This window comes from Salvelinus alpinus, chromosome 4, assembly GCF_045679555.1.
Source record: "Salvelinus alpinus chromosome 4, SLU_Salpinus.1, whole genome shotgun sequence".
Taxonomy (NCBI): domain Eukaryota; kingdom Metazoa; phylum Chordata; class Actinopteri; order Salmoniformes; family Salmonidae; genus Salvelinus; species Salvelinus alpinus.
In genome coordinates this window covers 65,602,845-65,626,032 of record NC_092089.1, presented here as the reverse complement: position 1 = coordinate 65,626,032, position 23,188 = coordinate 65,602,845, and the positions used below count along the sequence as shown (strand labels likewise).

At 45.6% G+C, this 23,188-nt stretch overlaps 1 protein-coding gene across 36 annotated transcripts in view; it reads left to right on the top strand.

The window, feature by feature from the left end:
• LOC139574169 (protocadherin gamma-C5-like) overlaps positions 1–23,188 on the top strand; it is a 197,251-nt gene that overhangs the window by 159,492 nt on the left and 14,571 nt on the right. Inside the window, exon 1 of one of the 36 annotated variants that reach the window (XM_071398414.1) lies at positions 3,363–6,023. The exons of 33 other annotated variants lie outside the window; for them this stretch is intronic. In XM_071398414.1, coding sequence (XP_071254515.1) covers positions 3,573–6,023 — 2,451 coding nt within the window. In that variant the 5' untranslated portion in view covers positions 3,363–3,572. Of the gene's footprint in view, positions 1–3,362; positions 6,024–7,055; positions 9,713–13,659; positions 16,372–23,188 lie in introns of those variants that run through there. 2 more of the 36 variants (XM_071398413.1, XM_071398411.1) reach the window with 2 other exon arrangements.

Here is a 23,188-nt window from a genome sequence, read left to right as displayed (position 1 = left end):
CGTTATCTAAAAGGCTCAGGATTTCAGCACCATTACTGTGGACAGCGACACACTCTGGTTGCTGAATCAACTGTGCGGTTTTGTGGAAGCGATTGCAAACAGGTTGAGAGGTAGAGACAGAGAAGGTAGACAGAGACATTTATTTTTTACGAATAAGTGCTGCTCAGTTAATATTTATATAAACTCTGCATATGTAATGTTCACATAAGTATGTTTTGTATATTTGTTTTATCCTGTTTTACATGTTTACTCATTCTTTAGGCCTAATTAAATTCTGTCCTTACTAATGTATTTATTTTACCACCAATATTGACAGTAGGGGAGAGTGGGGTAAATTGAGCCATTTTTTATATTCACCATCACTCTATAAACAAATTTAAAAAAAGGGAAATATAGTATTATTTCTAACAACGACACAGTATCTACATATATTTCAGGATGTTGTGTATTACTGGAAATAATCAGAATTCATGTAAATATTACAGCTTTTAAAACATAGCTTGTCCACAAATGTTGGTCTCTTGGCAAAACTTAGTTGTGTAAGTTGAGCAGCTGGACAGGGTATGTTAAGGCGCCTATACACATTTCTGTACTGAATGAAATATTACCACTACCACTACCTTTTTAAAACCAAATCCACAGATGATGTAATCGCCATCACACTGCACACTGCCCTATTCCATCCGGACAAGAGGAATACTTATGTAAGAATGCTGTTCATTGACTACAGCTCAGCATTCAACACCATAGTACCCTCCAAGCTCATCATTAAGCTTGAGGCCCTGGGTGTCAATCCCGCCCTGTGCTATTGGGTTCTGGACTTCCAGATGGTGAAGCTAGCAAACAACATGGACAAACTGAAATAGTCCACCCACACAGATAGTGTGGTGAAGAAGACGCAACAGCACCTCTTCAACCTCAGGAGGCTGAAGAAATGTGGCTTTTCACCTAAAACCCTCACAAACATTTACAGATGTATAATTGAGAGCATCCTGTCTGGCTGTATCACCGCCTTGTATGGCAGCTGCACCGCCCACAACCGCAGGGCTCTCAGAGGATGGTGCGGTCTGCACAACGCATCACCGGGGGCAAACTACCTGCCCTCCAGGACACCTACAGCACCCGATGTCCCAGGATGGCCAAAAAGATCATCAAGGACAACAACCACCCGAGCCACTGCCTGTTCACCCCGCTACCATCCAGAAGGAGAGGTCAGTACAGGTGCATCAAAGCTGGGACCGAGAGACTGAAAAATAGCTTCTATCTCAAGGCCATCAGACTGTTAAACAGCCATCACTAACACAGAGAGGCTGCTGCCTACATACAGACTTGAAATCATTGGCCACTCTAACAAATGGATCACTAGTCACTTTATTAAGGCCACTTTAATAATGATGTTTACATATCTTGCATTACTCATACCATTTGCATATACTGTATTTTATACCATCTATTGCATCTTGCCTATGCCGCTCGGTCATTGCTCATCCCTATATTTATATGTACATATTCTTATTCCATTCCTTTAGTTAGATTTGTGTATTAGGTAGTTGTTGTGGAATTGTTAAATTACTTGTTGATATTGCTGCACTGTCGGAACTAGAAGCACAAGCATTTCACTACACTCGCAATAACATCTGCTAACCATGTGTACGTGACCAACAAAATGTGATTTGGTTTGATATATTTTTTTTCCCAACACACAATTCAATATAATCACAATAGCTTTTTTTGTCTTTTGATAATTTTAAGCATATTTTAACGCAGACGCATCACCTAATAAACACTTGGTACTTTAAAAATTGTTTTTAGCGTAGGCCAGGGGCCTCGTTTATAAAAAATGTTCTTAGATTTATACTTGAACGTAGTCGTGAGATCGTTTACGACGGTGTGCTTGCGTTCGATTCATAAAAGATACTGAGCATTAAAAAAAACTTGCTTACGCAGGTTCTAAGAAGCCCATTTGTAACTTACGCACCTGTGATCTATAAATCTCAAATTAACTTAAAATTGACGGCACCTGAACGCGCCTTAAATCAGCGATGTCCCCTGTTACCACAATTGAGGATTTAGTCAGGAATAGCCATGGATCATAATACGCAAAAAAAGTCATTCCGGTTTCTGAAAACTCTCTCCCTTCTAAAAGTACGGTTTTCAATGTCTTCCAATAACACATAACAGCCATGGTTACTTTTGTCTGATTTGACACACTATTTATAGAACACCGCATCCTGTTATTAATTCAAAACACCTTGCGTCTGGCAGTTCATTCCTCACACCTTTAGTTCATAATTCCTAACAAATTGTTCATAAAGCTAATGCAAAGTTCACCACAGGCTTGGAGGCATATGCGTCCCAAACTGCAATCCCCCTACATAACCAGCAGGAAAATCACTTACGGCAAGTCGAGACTTTACGTAGAGATAAGATCATTTCCACGTCAAGGAAAGGTTTTATAAATAACTACTTATACGTGGTTTTCTGCGTAAGTCATACTTAAGATCAAACTTGATCGTAAGTCCGTGTTATAAATGAGGCCCCAGGCCCTGTTGTTACCTTGTACCCCAGCAACAATGCCGTGCATTATCCCTCAACTTACCCCAAGGCAAACATTTTGGACTATATTAGCCCACACAGCTACTGTAAAAGGATGCACTTTCATGTTAAGTTTAGGACCTCATATTGACGCTTATAGAGACCCAACTGATGTACAGAAAATCCGTTGTTTGGACATAAAATGCTTACCACTTTTTTAATGTGGTTTCTTCCTTCACAGACTCCATGAAATTATTACCTTTTCTTAAGCATTTGGTCGAATTATGCATTTTGTGTATGGTTCCCTAGGAACAAAGGCAGCTCAACTTACCCCACTCTCCCCTGTGCTATATTGTATATTATAAACTGGGTGGTTCGAGCCCTCAATGCTGATTGGCTGACAGCCATGGTATATCCGACCGTAGACCATGGGTATGACAAAACATGTATTTTTACTGCTCTAGTTACGTTGGTAAGCAGTTTATAATAGCAATAAGGCTCCTCGGGGGGTTGTGATATATGGCCAATATACCACGGCTAAGACCTGTGTCCAGGTACTCTGCGTTGCGTTGTACATAAGAACTATTCTTAGCCATGGTATATTGGCCATATACCACACCAATTCGGGCCTTATTGTTTAAATGAAAAATACAGTCACTTTATCCACTCCCTTTCTCTATGCCAGTTAAAGTGCTTAGGCAGAGCCTGGCTGCTGTGGCTTTAAGAAGTATATTCTGTTGGCCCCTCATTGGATGCTAGAGCTGCACGCTGTGCACCAATAGTGCGCAGAACTGTACAAAGAGATCTACTCCCTCCCCCCAGCCTCAGCACAGTAACCCTTACAATACTCAGAGCTGGAGGAGAGAGAGGGATGCGTTCACACACGGAGACACAATATCATCTAAACACTTTAACGTTACCGTGATACAACATTTATAGAAACATGCTAAATGGAATATGCGTTCTGCTGATTAATTTTGATATGAACGTCTTCGTTCTGGACAGTATTTTTGGAATTGTGTTATAACGGATCAGTGATGACAAAGAGAATGGGATACCGAGACTGGAGATGGCTGGCTCTTTGGTGGCATCATTTCTTTATCTTGTGGAGTACAATAGACGGACAGACTCGCTACACCATCTCGGAGGAACTGAAACAGGGCTCTGTGGTGGGAAATCTAGCTAAAGATCTGGGTTTGGGACTATCTGAGTTTTTTGACCGTAAGCTGCGTGTCGCCTCTGAGGCTGGTAAGCAGTATTTCAGCGTGGATTCGGGGAAGGGCGAGCTGATCGTGAATGAGAGAATAGACAGAGAGACTTTATGCGGACAAAGCGCCAGCTGCGTTTTACCTCTGCAGGTTGTCATTGAGAACCCGTTACAACTGTATCGTGTTGAGGTTGAAATACAAGATATAAATGATAATTCTCCAAGTTTCCCTTCCAAACAACACCCGTTAGAGATAGCTGAAACAACTGCGGCAGGTGTACGTTTTCCCTTGGAAAGCGCACACGACCCAGATGTGGGGAGTAATTCTCTAAAGTCATACATTCTTAGTAAAGATGAATGTTTTACTTTAAAGGTAAACGAACTCTCTGGTGGCAGAAAGGTACCAGAACTAGTCTTGACCAAAGCTCTGGACCGAGAGAAAAAAACTGTCCATCATCTATTGTTGACAGTTGTAGACGGGGGCAACCCAGTGAGATCCGGAACCTCGAAGATAACTATTACAGTTCTCGATGTAAATGATAATGTGCCCGTTTTTGAAAATGCAGTGTATAAAGTTTCTGTAAGTGAAAAAAGCGCAGAGGGCACTTTCATAGTTAATCCTAGAGCAACGGACGCCGATGACGGACAGAATGGACAGATAGAATATTCGTTCGGTGTCCATACGCCAGACTCGGTGCTATCTGTGTTTGAGATTGATTTTCTAACAGGAAAAATCATTTTAAAAGGGCAATTAGATTTTGAGAGCGCTGCAAATTATGAAATTGACATCAGTGCGAAAGACAAAGGTAGCCCTAGAATGGAGGGGCATTGTAGTGTGCAGGTAGATGTAGCAGATGTAAATGACAACTCTCCCGAAATCATTTTAACCTCCAAACCAAGTCCTCTGCGTGAGGATGCACCGAGTGGCACGGTAGTAGCTTTGATCAGTGCCCGGGACCTAGACTCCGGTAATAACGGTAAAGTGACGTTACAGCTCCCCCGAGGTTATCCTTTTAGTCTGAAACCTTCCTTTTCTGATAATTACGCACTGGTCACCAGTGGTGTTTTAGACAGAGAGAGTTTCTCAGAGTATAATATTGAGATAACAGCCACTGATTCAGGTTCCCCTCCCCTGACTACCAAAAAAACTATAACAGTCAGTATCATTGATGTCAACGACAACCCCCCTAAATTCAGCCAGTCCTCATATAATGTCTATTTAAAAGAGAATGGACTACCAGGCTCCATGTTATCATCAGTATCCGCATTTGACCTGGATTTCGGGGGTAATGCCAAGATCTCCTACTCCATCTTAGACTCCAAAGTGCAGGACGTTTCTGTGTCCTCCTATGTGTACATGAACACTGATAACGGCAGCATCTACAGCATGCACTCGTTTGACTATGAGAAACTAAAGGTGTTTCAGATTCTGGTGCAGGCAAAGGACCATGGCTCTCCCTCTCTGAGCAGCAACACCACAGTCCATGTTTTTATCCTGGACGAGAACGACAATGCACCCGCTGTTATTTACCCCTCCGCTGCCCTGGGCTCGCTCTCTCACCAGAAGATGCCCCGCTCCGCTAAAGCAGGCTACCTGGTTACTAAGGTAACCGCAGTGGACGCAGACTCGGGCCATAACGCCTGGATCTCATATAAACTGGTGGAGGCCACAGACACGTCTCTGTTCAGTGTCAATCTTTACACGGGGGAGGTGAGGACTAAACGCGCTGTGTCCGAGCAGGACGACTCCTCTCAGAGGCTGCTTATAGAGATACAGGATGACGGGGTGCCGGTCCAGTCCGCCACGGTCACATTGGCCATACTGGTAGAGGACGGGCTCCACGAACCCATCTTGGACCTTCGGCAGAAAGCGCCAGAGCCTAGCAAGAAAAGCGGGAGAATCGCCCTGTATTTGATTCTCTCTCTGGCCTCGGTGTCCGTGCTGTCTCTGGTGACTTTTGTCATCTTAGCAGTCAAGTGCGTTAGAAACAGCAGGAGCAGCGGTAGTTTCTGCATGAGACGGGACGACTTGGACGGCTACAAGAACCCCAACAGAAACCTGCAGATTCAGCTCAACACTGACGGGCCGATTAAGTACGTGGAGGTCCTGGGAGAGGATATGTTGTCTCAGAGTCAGTCCTTCAGGTCATATCTCTCTCCCATGTCAGAGTTCAGTGATTTTACCTTCGTTAAGCCCAGCAGCACCACTGATTTTAAGGAGATGATCAACGTCCTAGATGCGTCTTTACCTGACAGCGCCTGGACCTTTGAGAGCCAGCAGGTGAGCGGTAAACTGTAGCATTGTAACGAATTGGATTGTTGGATGTAGACGGTTTTATGACGTTTGATATTAACACACAAACAACATGCGTGTATTTTTGTGTTTCAACATTCCACAGCTCTAAACCTTGTTCTTTTGGCAGTGTTTTCATTTACTGAAGATATTAATATTATGGTAGCTTATCCTTTAGACTATGTCTGATACAAAAGGCTGTAAATAAATAATGAATAGTTTTACCATTGAAGTCGCAGTGAAACTTTGAATTCAAACGGTACTTTTTCCGATTCTAATATTTTCCCGATTGAACCAAATGCTGCAATGTTTCTTCCCTTCAGATTTATCAAAATTCTATAATATTCTAAATATTGAATTCATTATTCTACCCTGTTGATTGTAACCATTAGAGAGCTATTGTGTAATCTATATTGTTACTGTAGTTGGTGTGTAGAGTCATTCTGTGTCTTTCTGACTGGCTAGTGGACGCGTATGGGTTTCAGCACCATGGATAGTGACCCGGCTGAACGAACTGTGTGGTTTTTGAGTGTAAGAGGGCAGACAGAAATTCTTATACAATTGCTGTAAAATATATATTTTTCAGATTGACTGAAGCTCAATCGATATTTTATGCAAACTATAATCGTCAAAAATGTGTTTCCTTCCACAGACTCTTCTAGAATGGCAGTATTTTGGATGATATCTGTGCGCAATGGGAGACTATATTTTTGAACATGTCTTACCCTTTTACCTATTTTTATCTACAGGCTATGGGCTGCCCATAATACATTTCCAACGAGCCAATATTAACAGGGTGATTGTATATTGGAAAACAGTCGTTTTAGCCGCTCTCTGTGTTGTGGTGCACCAGATAGACCTCTACGTTTAGTCTGGCTGCTGTGGCTTTAAGAGAAATATTATGTTAGCCCCTTATTGGATGCTAGAGACACACGCTGTGCACCAATAGCATACAGAAATGTACAAAGAGATCTACTCCCACTGCCTTCTACTCCCTCCCCCCCCAGCCTCAGCACCTAACACTTACAATACTCAGAGCTGCAAGAGAGAGAGAGAGTGATGCGCTCACTATTAGATAGAATAAAATCTCAACACAACATTATTTTTGTTATACAAAATGTATGGAAACATGCTAAATGGAATATACACACTGGGGATATCTTTTGATATGAAGCTCTTCGTTCTGGACAGTATTTCAATGGGAATTGTGTTATAACGGATCAGTGATGACAAAGAGAATGGGATACCGAGACTGGAGATGGCTGGCTCTTTGGTGGCATCATTTCTTTCTCTTGTGGAGTACAATAGACGGACAGACTCGCTACACCATCTCGGAGGAACTGAAACAGGGCTCTGTGGTGGGAAATCTAGCTAAAGATCTGGGTTTGGGAGTCTCTGAGGTTTTTGACCGTAAACTGCGTGTCGCCTCTGAGGCTGGTAAGCAGTATTTCAATGTGGATGCGGGGAAGGGCGAGCTGGTCGTGAATGAGAGAATAGACAGAGAAACTTTATGCGGACAAAGCGCCAGCTGCGTTTTACCTCTGCAGGTTGTCATTGAAAACCCGTTACAGTTGCACCGTATTGAGGTGGAAATACGCGACATAAATGACAATTCACCTAGTTTCTTAACAAAGGAGCTCACATTGAAAATAGCAGAATCGACAGTTGCGGGCATGCGTTTTCCTCTGGAGAGCGCAGAGGACCCAGACGTTGGAAGCAATTCGCTCAAGTCCTATACTATTAGTAAAGATGACTGTTTTAGTTTAAAAGTAAACGAGCTTCGTAATGGAAGAAAACTCCCCGAACTGGTCATAGAGAGAGCACTTGATAGAGAGAAAAAAGCTGTCCATCAGCTGCTGTTAACAGCGTTAGACGGAGGCAATCCCGTCAGATCCGGGACTTCACAGATAACTATCATAGTGCTTGATAACAATGACAACGTTCCCCTATTTGAAAACAATGTATATAAAGTGTCCATTAACGAAAATAGTCCAAAGGGTACCTTCATGATTAAACTTAAAGCGACGGATAACGACGAAGGACAAAATGGTGAGGTAAAATATACATTTGGTGAGCGTACACCCGAGTCCGTGCTTTCCACATTTGATATTAATCCAGTTACGGGGGAAATGTTTTTGAAAGGTGAATTAGATTCTGAAAGCGCTGCAAATTATGAAATTGATGTAGTTGCTAAAGATGAAGGTATTCCGGAGATGGAAGGACACTGTAGCGTGCAGGTGGAAGTAATAGACTTAAACGACAACCCTCCAGAAATTGTCCTCACCTCCAAACCGAGCCCGGTGCGCGAGGACGCTCCTAGAGGCACGGTAGTGGCTTTGATCGGTGCCCGGGACCGAGACTCCGGGAATAACGGTAAAGTAACGTTACAACTTCCAAAAGGCCATCCTTTCAGTCTGAAACCGTCCTTTTCTAATAATTACGCATTGGTCACCAGCGGTGTTTTAGACCGAGAGAGCTTCTCAGAGTATAATATTGAGATAACAGCCACTGATTCAGGCTCCCCTCCACTGACTACCAAGAAAACTATACCGGTCAGCATCATTGATGTCAACGACAACCCCCCTAAATTCACTCAGCCTTCCTACAATGTATTTTTAAAAGAGAATGGACTACCAGGATCCATGTTATCATCAGTATCTGCATCTGACCTGGATTTTGGAGATAATGCCAAGATTTCCTACTCCATCCTAGAGTCCAAAGTGCAGGACGTCTCTCTATCCTCCTATGTGTACATTAACTCTGACAACGGCAGCATCTACAGTACGCACTCGTTTGACTATGAGAAACTAAAGGTGTTTCAGATTCTGGTGCACGCCATGGACCACGGCTCTCCCTCTCTGAGCAGCAACGCCACAGTCCATGTTTTTATCCTGGACCAGAACGACAATGCCCCCGCTGTTATTTACCCCTCCGCTGCCCTGGGCTCGCTCTCTCACCATTTGATGCCCCGCTCCGCTAAAGCAGGCTACCTGGTTACTAAGGTAACGGCCGTGGACGCAGACTCGGGCCATAACGCCTGGATCTCGTATAGGCTTGCTGAGGCCACAGACACGTCTCTGTTCAGTGTCAATCTTTACACGGGGGAGGTGAGGACTAAACGCGCTGTGTCCGAGCAGGACGACTCCTCTCAGAGGCTGCTTATAGAGATAAAGGACGACGGGGTGCCAGTCCAGTCCGCCACGGTCACATTGGCCATACTGGTAGAGGATGGGCTCCATGAACCCATCTCCGATCTCCGGCAGAAAGCGCCAGAGCCTAGCAAGAAAAGCGGGAGAATCACCCTGTATTTGATCATCTCTCTGGCCTCGGTGTCCGTGCTGTCTCTGGTGACTTTTGTCATCTTAGCAGTCAAGTGCGTTAGAAACAGCAGGAGCAGCGGTAGTTGCTGCATGAGACGGGACGACTTGGACGGCTACAAGAACCCCAACAGAAACCTGCAGATTCAGCTCAACACTGACGGGCCGATTAAGTACGTGGAGGTCCTGGGAGAGGATATGTTGTCTCAGAGTCAGTCCTTCAGGTCATATCTCTCTCCCATGTCAGAGTTCAGTGATTTCACCTTCGTTAAGCCCAGCAGCACCACTGATTTTAAGGAGATGATCAACGTCCTAGACGCGTCTTTACCCGACAGCGCCTGGACCTTTGAGAGCCAACAGGTGAGCGGTGAGCTGTACCATTGTAATGATTATGATTCCTGACTCTAGTGCCTTTAATATGACGTCCTATCATGAGGATTCAGAGTTTAGTTTTCCTATATGCTATGATGTCATAATCAGTGAGTGGAGACCAACCAACCTCGAGACGTTTAAAGTGTCAGGGTGCAGCTTATGTACAAAATAAACGCTCTGTAGCCTATACCGCCTCGGAAATAATTGATGACGCAGCAGGACGAGGCAGAGCATATCAAACACAAGGCTACAAGCTATAAATACATTGAACAAAAATCTAATCGCAACATGCAACAATTTCAAAGATTTTACTGAGGTACAGTTCATATAAAGAAATCAGTCAATTGAAATAAATGAATTAAGCCCTAATCTATGGATTTCAGATGACTGGGAATACAGATATGCATCTGTTGGTCACAGATACCTTAAAAAAAAAAGGCGTGGATCAGAAAACCAGTCAGTATCTGGGGTGACCCCCATTTGCCCCATCCAGCGTGACACATCTTCACATGGAGTTGATCAGGCTGTTGATTGTGGCCTGTGGAGTGTTGTCCCACTCCTCTTCAATGTCTTTGTGAAGTTTCTGGATATTGGCGGGAACTGCAACACGCTGTCGAACATGTCAATCCAGAGCATCCCAAACATGCTCAATGGGTGACATATCTGGTGAGTATGCAGGCCATGGAATAACTGGGACATTTTCAGCTACTAGGAAATGTGTACAGATCCTTGCGACATGGGGCCGTGCATTATCATGCTGAAACACGAGGTGATGGCGGCGGATGAATGACACGACATCGATCCTTACACTCTAAAAATAAAACGGTTTTGGAGAATCCCATAGGGGTTCTTCAAATTTAAACTGTGGGGGGTCCCCTATAAGTTCTTTGAATAACCCCTTTTAATGGTTCCTCAAAGAACCTTTTGAATAACCTTTTGGGGTAAATGTTTTAACTACTACTATTATTATTATTATGATACGCATAACGATAACAACAATATCCCAATATTTTAGTTGTCAGTGTTCATTATGATTTTAGTGGCAAAGCAGAATTAAAACATCCAAATATGAGGTAAACTCCCAGCAGAGCCCCAAGTATAATGGTTATATCCTCTGGCGTGTTGATGTTAATGTGTTGATGTTCTCCGTATCCATCGGCAGAACGATTTTTCCAGTGAATGGTGATCGAACAGGTTTCCTGTTATATTCATCAGTGTAGGGAGTGTCAAGTCTGTGAATCCCCAAAATAGTAATTATACAGATGACTAACAAAACATACACACGACAGTATTCTTACACATACCTTGTCCATAATGTAGAAGCCAATGGGCTATTCATTGAAGAGGTAAGGGAGTCGGGTTTTAAGTGGGCTCTGCATAACATACCAATACCATTTGACATACCTTTGTATGCCTCCTTGTCGGTATACCTGTATACACAAAAGTGAGCCGTTCAGTCACCTGCACCCAATGCAGCTAGTCTTCAACATATACTTAAAGCCTACATAGTCTTACCTCTTTGTTGATTGATATCCAATGAATTGTGTCCAATTTCTGTTTTAGAAAGATTTGCACAAATATTAAAAGATAGATGGTATCATCATAAAACAATATCGATTGATATCACACAAGGGACAAAACTTACCTTTAATTGAGGGGATCTTTAAAAAATGTGTTAATTGCCTGCACCTGCTGTCCTTTCAAATTCAAATCCAAATGTTTGTTGGGCAGTTAGGTTCCCGCAAGAATCGCCACCAACTAAGGAGATTCCTCGATGAACCCCACCTCCTAAGGTGTTCTTGGAATAACCCTTTGGGGGCTATTTTCAGAGCCAATAACTGAAAATAGGTTATTCGAAGAACTTTGAGGATCTTAGAAGAACCCTTGTTGAATCCTTAATTTGTAGAGTATAGGATCTCGTCACAGTAGCCCTGTGCATTCAAATTGCCGTCAATAAAAATACAATTGTGTTCATTGTCAATAGCTTATGCCTGCCCCTTCCATAACTCCACCGGCACCATGGGGCACTCTGTTCACAACATTGACATCAGCAAACTGCTCACCCATACAACACCATACACGCTGTCTGCCAGTTGAACACAGGATTTATTCCGTGAAGAGCACACATCTCCAGCCTGCCAGTGGCCATCGGAGGTGAGCATTTACACACTGAAGTCGGTTACGACGCCGAACTGCAGTCTGGTTAAGACCCTGGTGAGAATGACAGTATGCAGATGAGCTTCCCTGAGACGGTTTCTGACAGTTTGTGCAGAGGTTCTTCAGTTGTGCAAACCCACAGTTTCATCAGCAGTCAGGGTGGCTGGTCTCAGATGATTACGCAGGTGAAGAAGCCGGATGTGGAGGTCCTGGGCTGGAAATGGTTACACGTGGTCTGAGGTTGTGAGACCGGTTGGACGTACTGCCAAACTCTCTAAAACAACATTGGAGGTGGATTATGGTAGAGAAATGAACATTCAATTCTCTGGCAACATCTCTGGTGGACATTCCTGCAGTCAGCATGCCAATTGCTCACTCCCTCAAAACTTCAGATATCTGTGGCAGGGGGCCGGAGAAATTCATGTTCATCACTCCCCACATTAGTTCATCAGATGTACCAAAACATATTTTTTTCTGCAAAAAAACAAATCAATGCTATTTAACTACCTACATGTTTCCTTGTTGGACCTGTGTTTACAATGTATCCAATTTCGGTTTGTGTTGTCACTTTGTAGCGAGAACGTTTGGCATGTGTAGGCACATATTGAGTCATGATTGCAAGGTGTCCCAATATATTTTCCAACTGTCCAGATATCTTTTCCAACTGTCCCGTTGTCTGGTTATAAATGTCCATTCTAGAATGCCCTTCTAGCCAATCAGAAATGAGTATTCAACGATGCTGCGGTATTAGATATAATGTTGGCCTAATATTAGCACCAAAACATTCTTACCGGTATCTACATTCACCTTAATGTTGTAGCCTATGAGAATGGATGATATCTGGATCTGCAGGTTAATAAATGTTTGTAAAGTACTCCAGAAAAATGATTAATTGTTCACACTTATCAACAGCTCATAATTTGTTTTTAGGCCTATGGTTTTATGTGAAATATATTTGGCTATTCATAACAGTAATTACATGTAGGTTTATCAAAATATGGAATTTACATCAGTCAAATGATTACTTCATTAGCTTACCAGTGAACAATACGGATTTCTTTAGGCCTATATCATAGCTTTATACTTTCTCATTCAAGTATTTTGTCAATAGGCCTACAGTAGAAATTGCACTGGATCAAACGTGATAAGTTCATATGTCATTCATTATCTGTTTTAGTAGGCCTAATACATACAAAGAGATGTAAGTAGGCCAAAGGTTGTTATGCTGGTTATCAACGGCATTGCTGTCTCCTTGCTAAAACCAATCTGTGCTTTACATCATGGCACATGGTTCAAGCGTTATCAACACCTCTGGAAAGTAAATCTTCTGATAACCATGCCGCCTTGCGGCTAAGTCCATCATTGCAATTTGACCATGAGTCCATCAGTTACTTTGCGTAACTTTGCTTATATTCAATGTAAGTAGTTCTGTTCGTTGACAAAACATAGCAACAAGTTCATACTTAGTCTTGTGGTTTATACCTACCATTGTTCGTGCCGGTCTGTGCATTAAGCGTTTGGAAATGGCATAAGTAGCTTTTTAATTTTTTTTATGATATTATTTTATGCGTTCCATGGCCTCGTCGTCGTGAATTCGGAGTTATTTTTGCTCTGAAGGTAATGTCTTTAGCGTGTAACATGTCTCTAACTTGATGGTAAATCCAAAATGAGTGCCTCTTAAGTTTTCACTCACTCTCTGCTTTGTGAGGCGGGGACACTGTGTGGGGAGCGAGTCCCGGCTTCTCGGCCAATAGGATACGGCTCTTTGTGTCTGTGTCCCCGCCCCAGAGAGGAGCAGAGCAGAGGAGACGAGTGTGGAGAGTTTTAGCGGATCCTTCATGGAGTTTTACTTTTCCTCTTTTTTATTTGCCGTATAGAATTAGGGCGTCATGATAACTTCTAAACTTCCCACCGCACTTTTTCTTAAACGGAAGTGTTTACCGACAGGCCGGTAGCGTTTTCCCGAGACTATAGATGAGTTACGGTAAAATATTAACTTTGAACATTTTCCATCCCCCGGACCCCTCATAATGGAATCCAGACAGAGGAAAGGCTACGGAAGGTGGCCAGTGCTGAGGCTCTGGTTTTCTCTGGCGTGCTTTACGGGCGCGACCGCGCAGCTCAGCTACTCTATTTTGGAGGAGCTTAGACCCGGGGCGGTGGTCGGGAATATCGCTAAGGATTTGGGCCTCACGGTCCAGAGGATAATTCAGCGAAAATTGCGGGTGATCTCGGAATCTAACGCGCAGTACTTCGAGGTAAACCATGCGACTGGGGATTTGGTTATTAGACAGACAATTGACAGGGAACACATGTGCGAATTAAGTTCAACATGCTCACTACATCTTGAGATTGTACTTGAGAACCCTTTAGCAATACATCGGGTTCTTGTGGATATTGTGGATGCGAATGACAATGCGCCGCAGTTTTCCACTAAGAATATTTCCTTGGAGATATCAGAGGCGGCCGCGTCGGGCACTCGGTTCCGACTGGAGAGTGCGCACGACCCAGATGTGGGTATCAACTCTCTGCGCACTTATCACCTCGCACCCAATGACTGCTTTGTTTTGAATGTGGAAACGAAAAGTGACGGGAGTAAGTTCCCGGAATTAGTTTTAGAGAAGGCTTTGGATAGGGAGACGCAGGCCTCGTTTCGCCTGTTGCTCACCGCGGTAGACGGGGGAAAGCCGGAGAAGTCTGGGTCCACTCTTTTACTCATAAAAATTCTGGATGTCAATGACAATGCGCCCGTCTTTGAAGAGCCGGTGAAAAAAGTTAGCATTTTGGAGAATGTTGAACCGGGCACTTTAGTAACGAAACTGAACGCGACCGATGCGGATTACGGTCAGAATGGGCAGATCTCCTTCCTGTTTAGTAAATACACGCAGGACCGGGTGCTCAAGCTATTCAGCGTGGATTCTAAAACCGGGGAGATCCGTGTAAATGGCCAGGTGGACTATGAGACAGCGAATGAATATCACATCACCGTGCAGGCCAGGGATGGGGGAACCCCCGCCATGGAGGGTTCCTGTAACATCATAGTTGACGTCACTGATGTGAATGACAATTCTCCAGAGGTAACGTTGACGTCACTGACCAGTCCCATCAGAGAGGACGCAGCTCCTGGTACAGTCATCGCCCTCATCAGTGCAAGGGACCTGGACTCTGGTAAGAATGGGGAGGTGACATTAAAGGTCCAGTCCGGCCTGCCCTTCAAACTCAACTCTGCCTTTGGTGAGCACTACAATCTCGTCACGGATGGCAACCTGGACCGAGAGACCATGGCAGAGTACACTGTGGTCATCATGGCGACCGACGCGGGCTCCCCTCCCCTGTCGTCGCGGACGACCTTCGTGGTCAAGCTCTCAGATGTGAACGACAACGCTCCTTCATTCTCCCAGCCCTCCTACTCAGTGGACGTCCCCGAGAACAACGATCTCAGCACCCCCATCACCATGGTGATGGCCTCTGACCCGGACACAGGGGACAACGCCCGCGTCTCCTTCTCCATCCTGCCCAGCATGGTTCAGGGCTCCTCCATTTCCTCCTATGTCTACATCAACCCAGAGACTGGACATATCTACAGCATGCGTTCCCTAGACCACGAGACCCTCAATGCCTTCCGTATCGAGGTGCAGGCCCGAGACGCCGGGGCGCCACCCCGGACCGCCAACGTCACCGTGCATGTGTTCGTAGTGGATCTTAACGACAACGCGCCCCTCATCGTATATCCCCCCTTCCCCCAGGACACGGGGCTGCTGCTGAGTGTACCCCAGTCGGCTGGGCCGGGTCATCTCATTAATAAACTAGTAGGGGTGGACCCTGATAGTGGACATAACGCTTGGCTGTTCTACTCCATCGCCCCAGGGCCACACGCTGGTCTCTTCCGCATCGCCCCCCACACTGGGGAGCTCCGCACCGCCCGCAAACTAGCCGAGGAGGAGGGCGGCTCCGCCTATGACATCATCGTGGTCGTCCAGGACAACGGCGAGCCCACTCTCTCCACCACTGTGGCCATCACAGTGACCGTGGAGGAGAAGGGCACCAGCGACGCTGCCACGGACAACCGGAAGACGTCTGCGATGCGTCCCACCGGCATGCCTGACATCACCCTGTACCTCATCATCTCGCTGGCCTGTGTCTCGGCCGTGTTCTTCCTCACCTTCCTCATCCTCATGGTGCGATGCCTCCGCCACCGCAGCGACCTCGGAGGGACAGGCTGCTGCTACAGCCGCCACCGGCCCAGCCGGGCCCACCATCAGAGACCCAGCAAGGACCTCCACCTGCAGCTCAACACAGACGGACCCATCCGTTACATGGAGGTGGTGGGAGGGGCTCAGGACCCCCCAGGAACACGGACCTACAGACCCTGCTACTCCACCATCTCCAGCCGAAGTGACTTTGTGTTTGTCAAGACGCCCATGATGAGTCACAACAACACCCTCAGCATGACACTCAACAGGAAGCACCTAATGAACTCAGCCATTGAGGTGAGGGTGCTGGGGGGAGGAGGCAGGATACTGGCCAATCGAGTATTGTGAAAATCACTTGACCAATGACATAGGTCTGTAAGTACTAGGTTATAAGCATTGGCATTGGAGGTTTTATCCTAAGATCCTGGTCTTTATTGACTTAGCTTACCCAATTGAGCCTGCTCACCTAGACTGACTAAGTCACGTAGCAATGCAGTATTTATCCTAAAGCCTAGTGTTGTTGACCCTCAACCCTCTCTTTATGATGTGTGTGGTATAGTAGATAGCTCATACAACTGTGTCGCCCTGCTAGCCAGTGAGGGGAGGAAATGAAGGAGAGGAGAATTGCTTTAATATTTCATAGGAGATGCAGTCTCCCTCGCTCTCTCTGACTTCCAATTACTAAACAGGATCAGCAGGGAAGCAATGTTCTACAAGAGAATGAGGGAGAGAGAGGGAATGGATGGATAGGAGTGCAGAGAGGGGATGGGGTGGTTTTGACAGATGGAGAGGAGGAGAGTAACGACAGATGAAAATAGATACCAGAGCTTAGAGTAATAGCATAGTGAGATAGGAAGTGGAGGGGAACCGGATGACAGAGAGAGAGGAAGAGAGAGGGGGGTGGAAAAGAGGAGGGGATGTGAGGAAGGGAGAGGATGGAACAGAGGGAAGGAAAGAGAGAAAAGGGGGAATGAGTCAAAGAGTAAAGCAGTGTCTGAAAAAAAAGAAGGAATTCCAGGGGTCAGCGCGCGACCTCTCACTTCCTGTGGTCCTCTGAACCTTGATTGGTTCCATGCCATGTCTGAGTCACACGGCCAACCGTGACCTCACCCTGTGTGGCTGTCTGTGTGCCTGTGGCAGCAGCTCTAGTCAAACATTCCCAAACCTCATTCCCAGAGCACTTGTTAGGAAATACCATTTCACTCTGTGTTCCGGGGTGTGGATGGAAAGTTATGTTCTGACTGTCCACATGGAGTACATGCAGAGGACCTCTCCCTGTTCACTGACTAACTGTGTATATCTTGATTTCCAAGATGGCTGCCAGTGCTCTAGTTTTGATGATTGATTGATTGATGTAGAGAGACTCAGTGGCCTCTTTTTCATTTGTTTAATCCCTTTTTCATTTAGCCTAGCTAGTGATGATAGTTTTAGTAAAGTCCCTACAGGAAGAGGGCAGTGGGTAGTGTGCTGGTTTAGTTTGTGATAATGCCTCTTGTGTAGGCTATGTGTCTCTGGTGAATGACACAGCTTATATCTCATGATGGGAGAGCACGGGTGTTTTCCTGGTTATCTGATTTTCTATTGGTCTGTTTTTCCTTTCATGACTGTCATGGTCATCATGACTCTCTCTCTCTCTCGCTCTGTGTGTCTCTCGCTCTGTGTCTCTCTCTCTCTCTGTGTGTCTCTCTCTGTCTGTGTGTCTCTCTGTTTCTCTCTCTGTGTTTCTATCTCTCTTTCTCTCTCTCTCTCTCTCTCTCTCTCTCTCTCTCTCTCTCTCTCTCTCTCTCTCTCTCTCTCTCTCTCTCTCTCTCTCTCTCTCTCTCTCTCTCTCTCTCTCTCTCTCTCTCTCTCTCTCTCTCTCTCTCTCTCTCTCTCTCTCTCTCTCTCTCTCTCTCTCTCTCTCTCTCTCTCTCTCTCAGGCTGTCCACTGGGGTCGTTAGGGTACCATCTGTCTCCCTGCTCCAGTGACACGTGTAGTACAGCAACGATAGAGGGAGGGTGAGAAGGATGGAGGGAAAGAGAGAAAGACAGTGAGGGAATCACATTACGCACGTGTGCCGCAGTGACAGACAGATTGGCCTCTAATGGACTAGAGCCACAGAGAGGACACAATCAGCGTGTGTGTGTAAACAGCGTATAGTCAGGCGCTCCAAGCCCTACAGCAAGATGTAATCTTAGCAGGGCCCTAGGTCCCCAGGGTCCCATTGTGACAAACAGAGTGACTTCTCCTCTCATTTCAATAGCAGTGTGTAGTTCCTCCGCAAAGGCTTTTTGTATATGGAACCGTCGGAGTGTGTAGTTGTGAACGTGTAGTACTGAGTGTGTAGTACAAACCCCCACCTTCAGGCTATGTGTGTGCGGTCGCATTTACATTATGTGGCTAGATCTGTATGTCAGGGTCGGCGCGCATGCTGGTCACGAGAAAGAGACGTCGATTTTGGACGTTTGTAAAGGTCCTGAGGACGTCGACAGGTGCCTTCGTTGGCGCTCCCCAAAAACAAAAGATGGCACAGCACTTGGCTCAAACTGGCCAGGCTCAGAGCCAGAGCGCACTGTTTTAGACCACCGCGCCGTGGCAGTTCAGTTCTCCAGCGAGCAGGGAGAGTGCTTGAATGATACTTAATGGAAACAGCGTATCGTTTTTGAATTGTTTTGTTTTAAGCCTTCGCCAAGCCACAGCCCTGACCTTAACCACTTGGAATTCATTCCGAAACTTAACCCTTTGAGTTGTTTCTGTTTGAACCCTGTAACCATTCAGAATTAACTCTGTAACCACACAGAATGAATTGGTTATCATCCAATTACGGCACATTCCGGAATGAAACTATGAGATCAGGTTACAGGGCGTGTGGTCACGTGCGACAACTAGATGTGGGAGCGTTTTGTGAAAACTCTGTTCTTACGGATGAAGAAGCAGCACATGCTGCCAATTGGGCCGCATGGCTCGGTGAATCCGTCCCCGAGTCATCTACAGGATCATATGGTGTGAGACTGTGTCTCAGTGTGGTCCTGTGTGTCAGTATAAATCTCACCAAAAGCCTTCCTTTTCATCTCTCATTTTGTCTCCAGTCCTGGACTTAGCCTCCTGGCGGGTCCTACATTGTCAACTCTGTCTCTAGGATCCGTATAGCTTTCAGCATTAGGATTCATGATAATCTGTTTTTTCCTCCAGTGTCATCATCTGAATGGCTTAGGGGGACAATGGAACTGAAAAGCATTTATTGTGATAGCCGGGAGAATATTGTGTGGGAGTTAGTGTGTGGGGATTTGGGTTGGGAGACTGTTAGAAAGACTTCCTCTTTCAGACAGAGCGCCAGGTGCAGTCTAGCCGCAGTTCTGTCAATGCCAAGAGGTGTGGGTGTGAGCGTGTGTGTTTTGGTGTGTGTTTGCGTTTGGAAACCGTAACTTCCTCACACGACACACAGCACCAGGTGGGGCCCAGCCTGTGTGAGAACCATGCCGGCGGAAGGTTTGTGTGTGCGTGTGTGTGTGTGTGTGTGTGTGTTTCAGCGGGAAGAATCCTGCCGATGAATGTCCTCCCATTCATCAGATTATGGCCAGTGCTCAAAGAGTTAACCTCTCATTGATCCACTGAACCAGATGTGCTTTCTTTTCCGGGGTCGGACTCGGGACGCACACTGGCATGGAGCCCAGATGTTCATGTCCCAGCGATTAGCGCCTCTTTCTCCTGTGTGTCCAGAGCTTTCACTCTGTGATTGTCCTTCTTTATCAGATAAAGATCAGATATGGACTGAGATAAATCCTCAGTCCATACAATTCTCTGCCGTTGTCTGTACAAATAATACTGTTTTCATGTGTACTGAACAAAAATATCAAGGCAACATGTATACTGAGTTATTTAAAAAAAAAAAAATATTTAACCTTTATTTAAACCAGGAAAAGCCCATTGAGTCCCAGAGTCTCTTTTTCAAGGGAGACCTGGCCAGGAAGGCCAGTATACATGACCAAGTAAATTAGTCAATTGAAATACGTCAATTAGGCCCTAATCTATGGAGTTCACATGACTAGGATGCAGATATGCATCTGTTGGTCACAGACACCTAAAAAAAAAAAAGGTAGGGGCGTGGATCAGAAAACCAGTCAGTATCTGGTGTGACCACCATTTGCCTCATGCAGCGTGACACATCTCCTTCACATAGAGTTGATCAGGCTGTTGATTGTGGCCAGTGGAACATTGTCCCACTCCTCTTCAATGGCAGTGCGAAGTTGCTGGATATTGGCGGGAACTGGAACACGCTGCCGTACATGTCAATCCAGAGCATCCCAAACATGCTCAATATGTGACATGTCTGGGGAGTATGCTGGCCATGGAAGAACTGGGACATTTTCAGCTTCCAGGAATTGTGTACAGATCCTTGTGACATGGGGCCATGCATTATCATGCTGAAACATGAGGTGATGGCGGCAGATGAATGGCACGACATTGGGCCTTAGGATCTCATTGCGGTATCTCTGTGCATTCAAATTGCCATTGATAAAATGCAATCGTGTTTGTTGTCCGTAGCTTATGCCTGCTCATACCATAACCCCACCGCCACCATGGGGCACTCTGTTCACAATGTTGACATCGGCAAACTGCTTGCCCACACAACGCCATACACGTGGTCTGCGGTTGTGAGGCCGGTTGGACGTACTGCGAAATTCTCTAAACAACATTGGAGGTGGCTTATGGTAGAGAAATTAACATTTGATTCTCTGGCAACAGCTTTGGTGGACATTCCTGCCGTCAGCATGCCAATTGCACGCTCCCTCAAAAGTTGAGACATCTGTGGCATTGTGCTGTGTGACCAAACTGCACATTTTAGAGTGGCCTGTCATTGTCTGCAGCACAAGGTGCACCTGTGTAATGATCATGCTGTTTAATCAGCTTCTTGATATGCCACATCTGTCAGGTGGATAGAATATCTTGGCAAAAGAGAAATGCTCACGAACAGGGATGTAAACAAATTTGTGCACAAAATCTGAGAGAAATACACTTTTTGTGCGTACGGAGAATTTCGGGAATCTTTTATTTCAGCTCATGAAACATGGGACGAACACTTTACATGCTGCGTGTATATTTTTGTTTAGTATAGTAGTAGCTTAGGGACATGCACAGGTTGTAAGGCAGTAGGTTCTCTACCTCTTAGTGTAACTCTGTCCAGTGATAGTGGTAACTGTGTTAGAAGCAGTCAGTCTGGTAAGTCTCTATGGATCAGAACAGGAGAACCATAATCCCTATCTGACCTCAGAGCAGACAGAGCTTCTCACTGAGGGAGTTCAGTGGGTTTTTCATCTACTCTGGTCACTTTCTGGTTTCTGCCCTTAATAACTGACTCTGGATCAGCTATCCGGAGCACTGGTCCCTATCAGGAGTATTATGGGTGGATTTTTAAGGGCAGAAAGTAAGAACACATTTACTTGAGAACTGTTGATGTTCTAACAGAAGGTTGTGCTCTTAGTAACGCCACTTGACCCTTTTAATGTGTGATCTGTGAACGCAGTAACAGTACAGGACATGCTTACTCAGATCTCATAGCGTTCCGGTGGAACGTCAGCCGAGCTGCGAGTTTCCTTTTATTCCCTACATGCCTGTGGCGGTACCTGACCTTGGGAATGACCTCTGGGAGTGAGACAGGTTTAAAAAAAAAAAAAAAAAAAGAGGGTCACACCGCTGGAATGTTGGGCCCCCTACTCATTTTCAGATGAAAAATCACTTGTTCTCTTTTTCCCCTTTTACTGCCATGGCGACTGCCGCCAAACCAGCAGAGCGAAAGGGGGAAATATACATCTGTCAGTCTGTCTCTCAGATTGAGACAAAATGCCCACTGGACGAGCGGAGAAGATTAGGTTACACGTCCACCCCCCTGTTCCTCCCTCCCAGTCATCATTCTGTAATTTAGAGGTCTATTGATAGTTCAAAGACCTGGGTGTTCCCGTTTTATTTACATTCTTGCAAATAATATGTAACCAGATAGCCAACCATTAAAGATGGCCGCCTCGAGTCCATCTGCTCGTCTGGATCCGTCTACAGAATCCATAACAGGATAGAATTTGCACACAGAGCGAGTGATGTGTGTTATTGTGTTACATGCGATGAAATCAGAGACCCTGGGGTAGACTGACATGTACACCCGTACTGGGTCATTTTGGCGCAGCTTGTAAATGACACGCTGGTGGTGAAGGTGTTATTGGATAGCGTGTTTCTCGCTCTACCCCTCTCGCTCTCTCCCCATACCCTCTTCTTCTCTCTCTTCCACCCTCTCCCTCTCTGGTCTCTCTGTGGTAGGACACTTGTGTTAATAATGCAGGGGAGGCGGGCGGCGGCCCTGCTAGTTTGTCTGGGGAGCCTCTCTCTTCCCTCCTGTTCTCTCCTCCATTGTCGATTAGGAGACAGAGCCGGGAACACAGCCAAGGGTCTATTCACCGCCTCACTGCCAAACCACAGAGAGAGGGAGAGAGAGGAAGGGAGAGGGGAAGGGAAAGAGAGGAGAGAGAGAGGGGATGGGACAAGAGGTAGAGGCGGAAGAAAAATGGATGTGGGTTGGGACTTTAGGATTAAAGAGAGATGGGGGTGAAAGAGAAGGAGGTCAGAGAGAGGCTTTTATCTCTTCTAATAAACAAACAAATCTTCCCTCTCTCCCTCTCTGGTCAATTTCGCACACTGTATCTGTTCATATTAAAACAACAAACAGCTGCTATATTCAGCTGACGCTTATTTTCTATGACTGCTCTCTCCCTCTCCCCCCCCATGTCACTCACTCTCTCCCTCTCTCTCTTTCACTCTCTCCCCCTCTCTTTCTCTCTCTGTCTCCCACTCTCTCTGTCTCTCTCTCCCCCTCTCTTTCTCTCTCTTACACAGGCACTCAATTAGCTTCTATCTCTCCCAACAACCACTGACTGCGTGAGGAGTCCTTTGGGCACTCAGTCATGGCCCTGGGGATCTTAATGGCTCTAGTAGCATGTCAGAGTTCTCATCGCTGTGAATCAGCCAAGACCACATTTTAGACCAGCACTGTTTGTGTGTCACCTATTTGTATTGACTCCGGTGGATCAATGTTAGGGAGTTTGTCATCAATGAAGCCCTCGTCTTGTCTGAATCTGAGAAACAAAG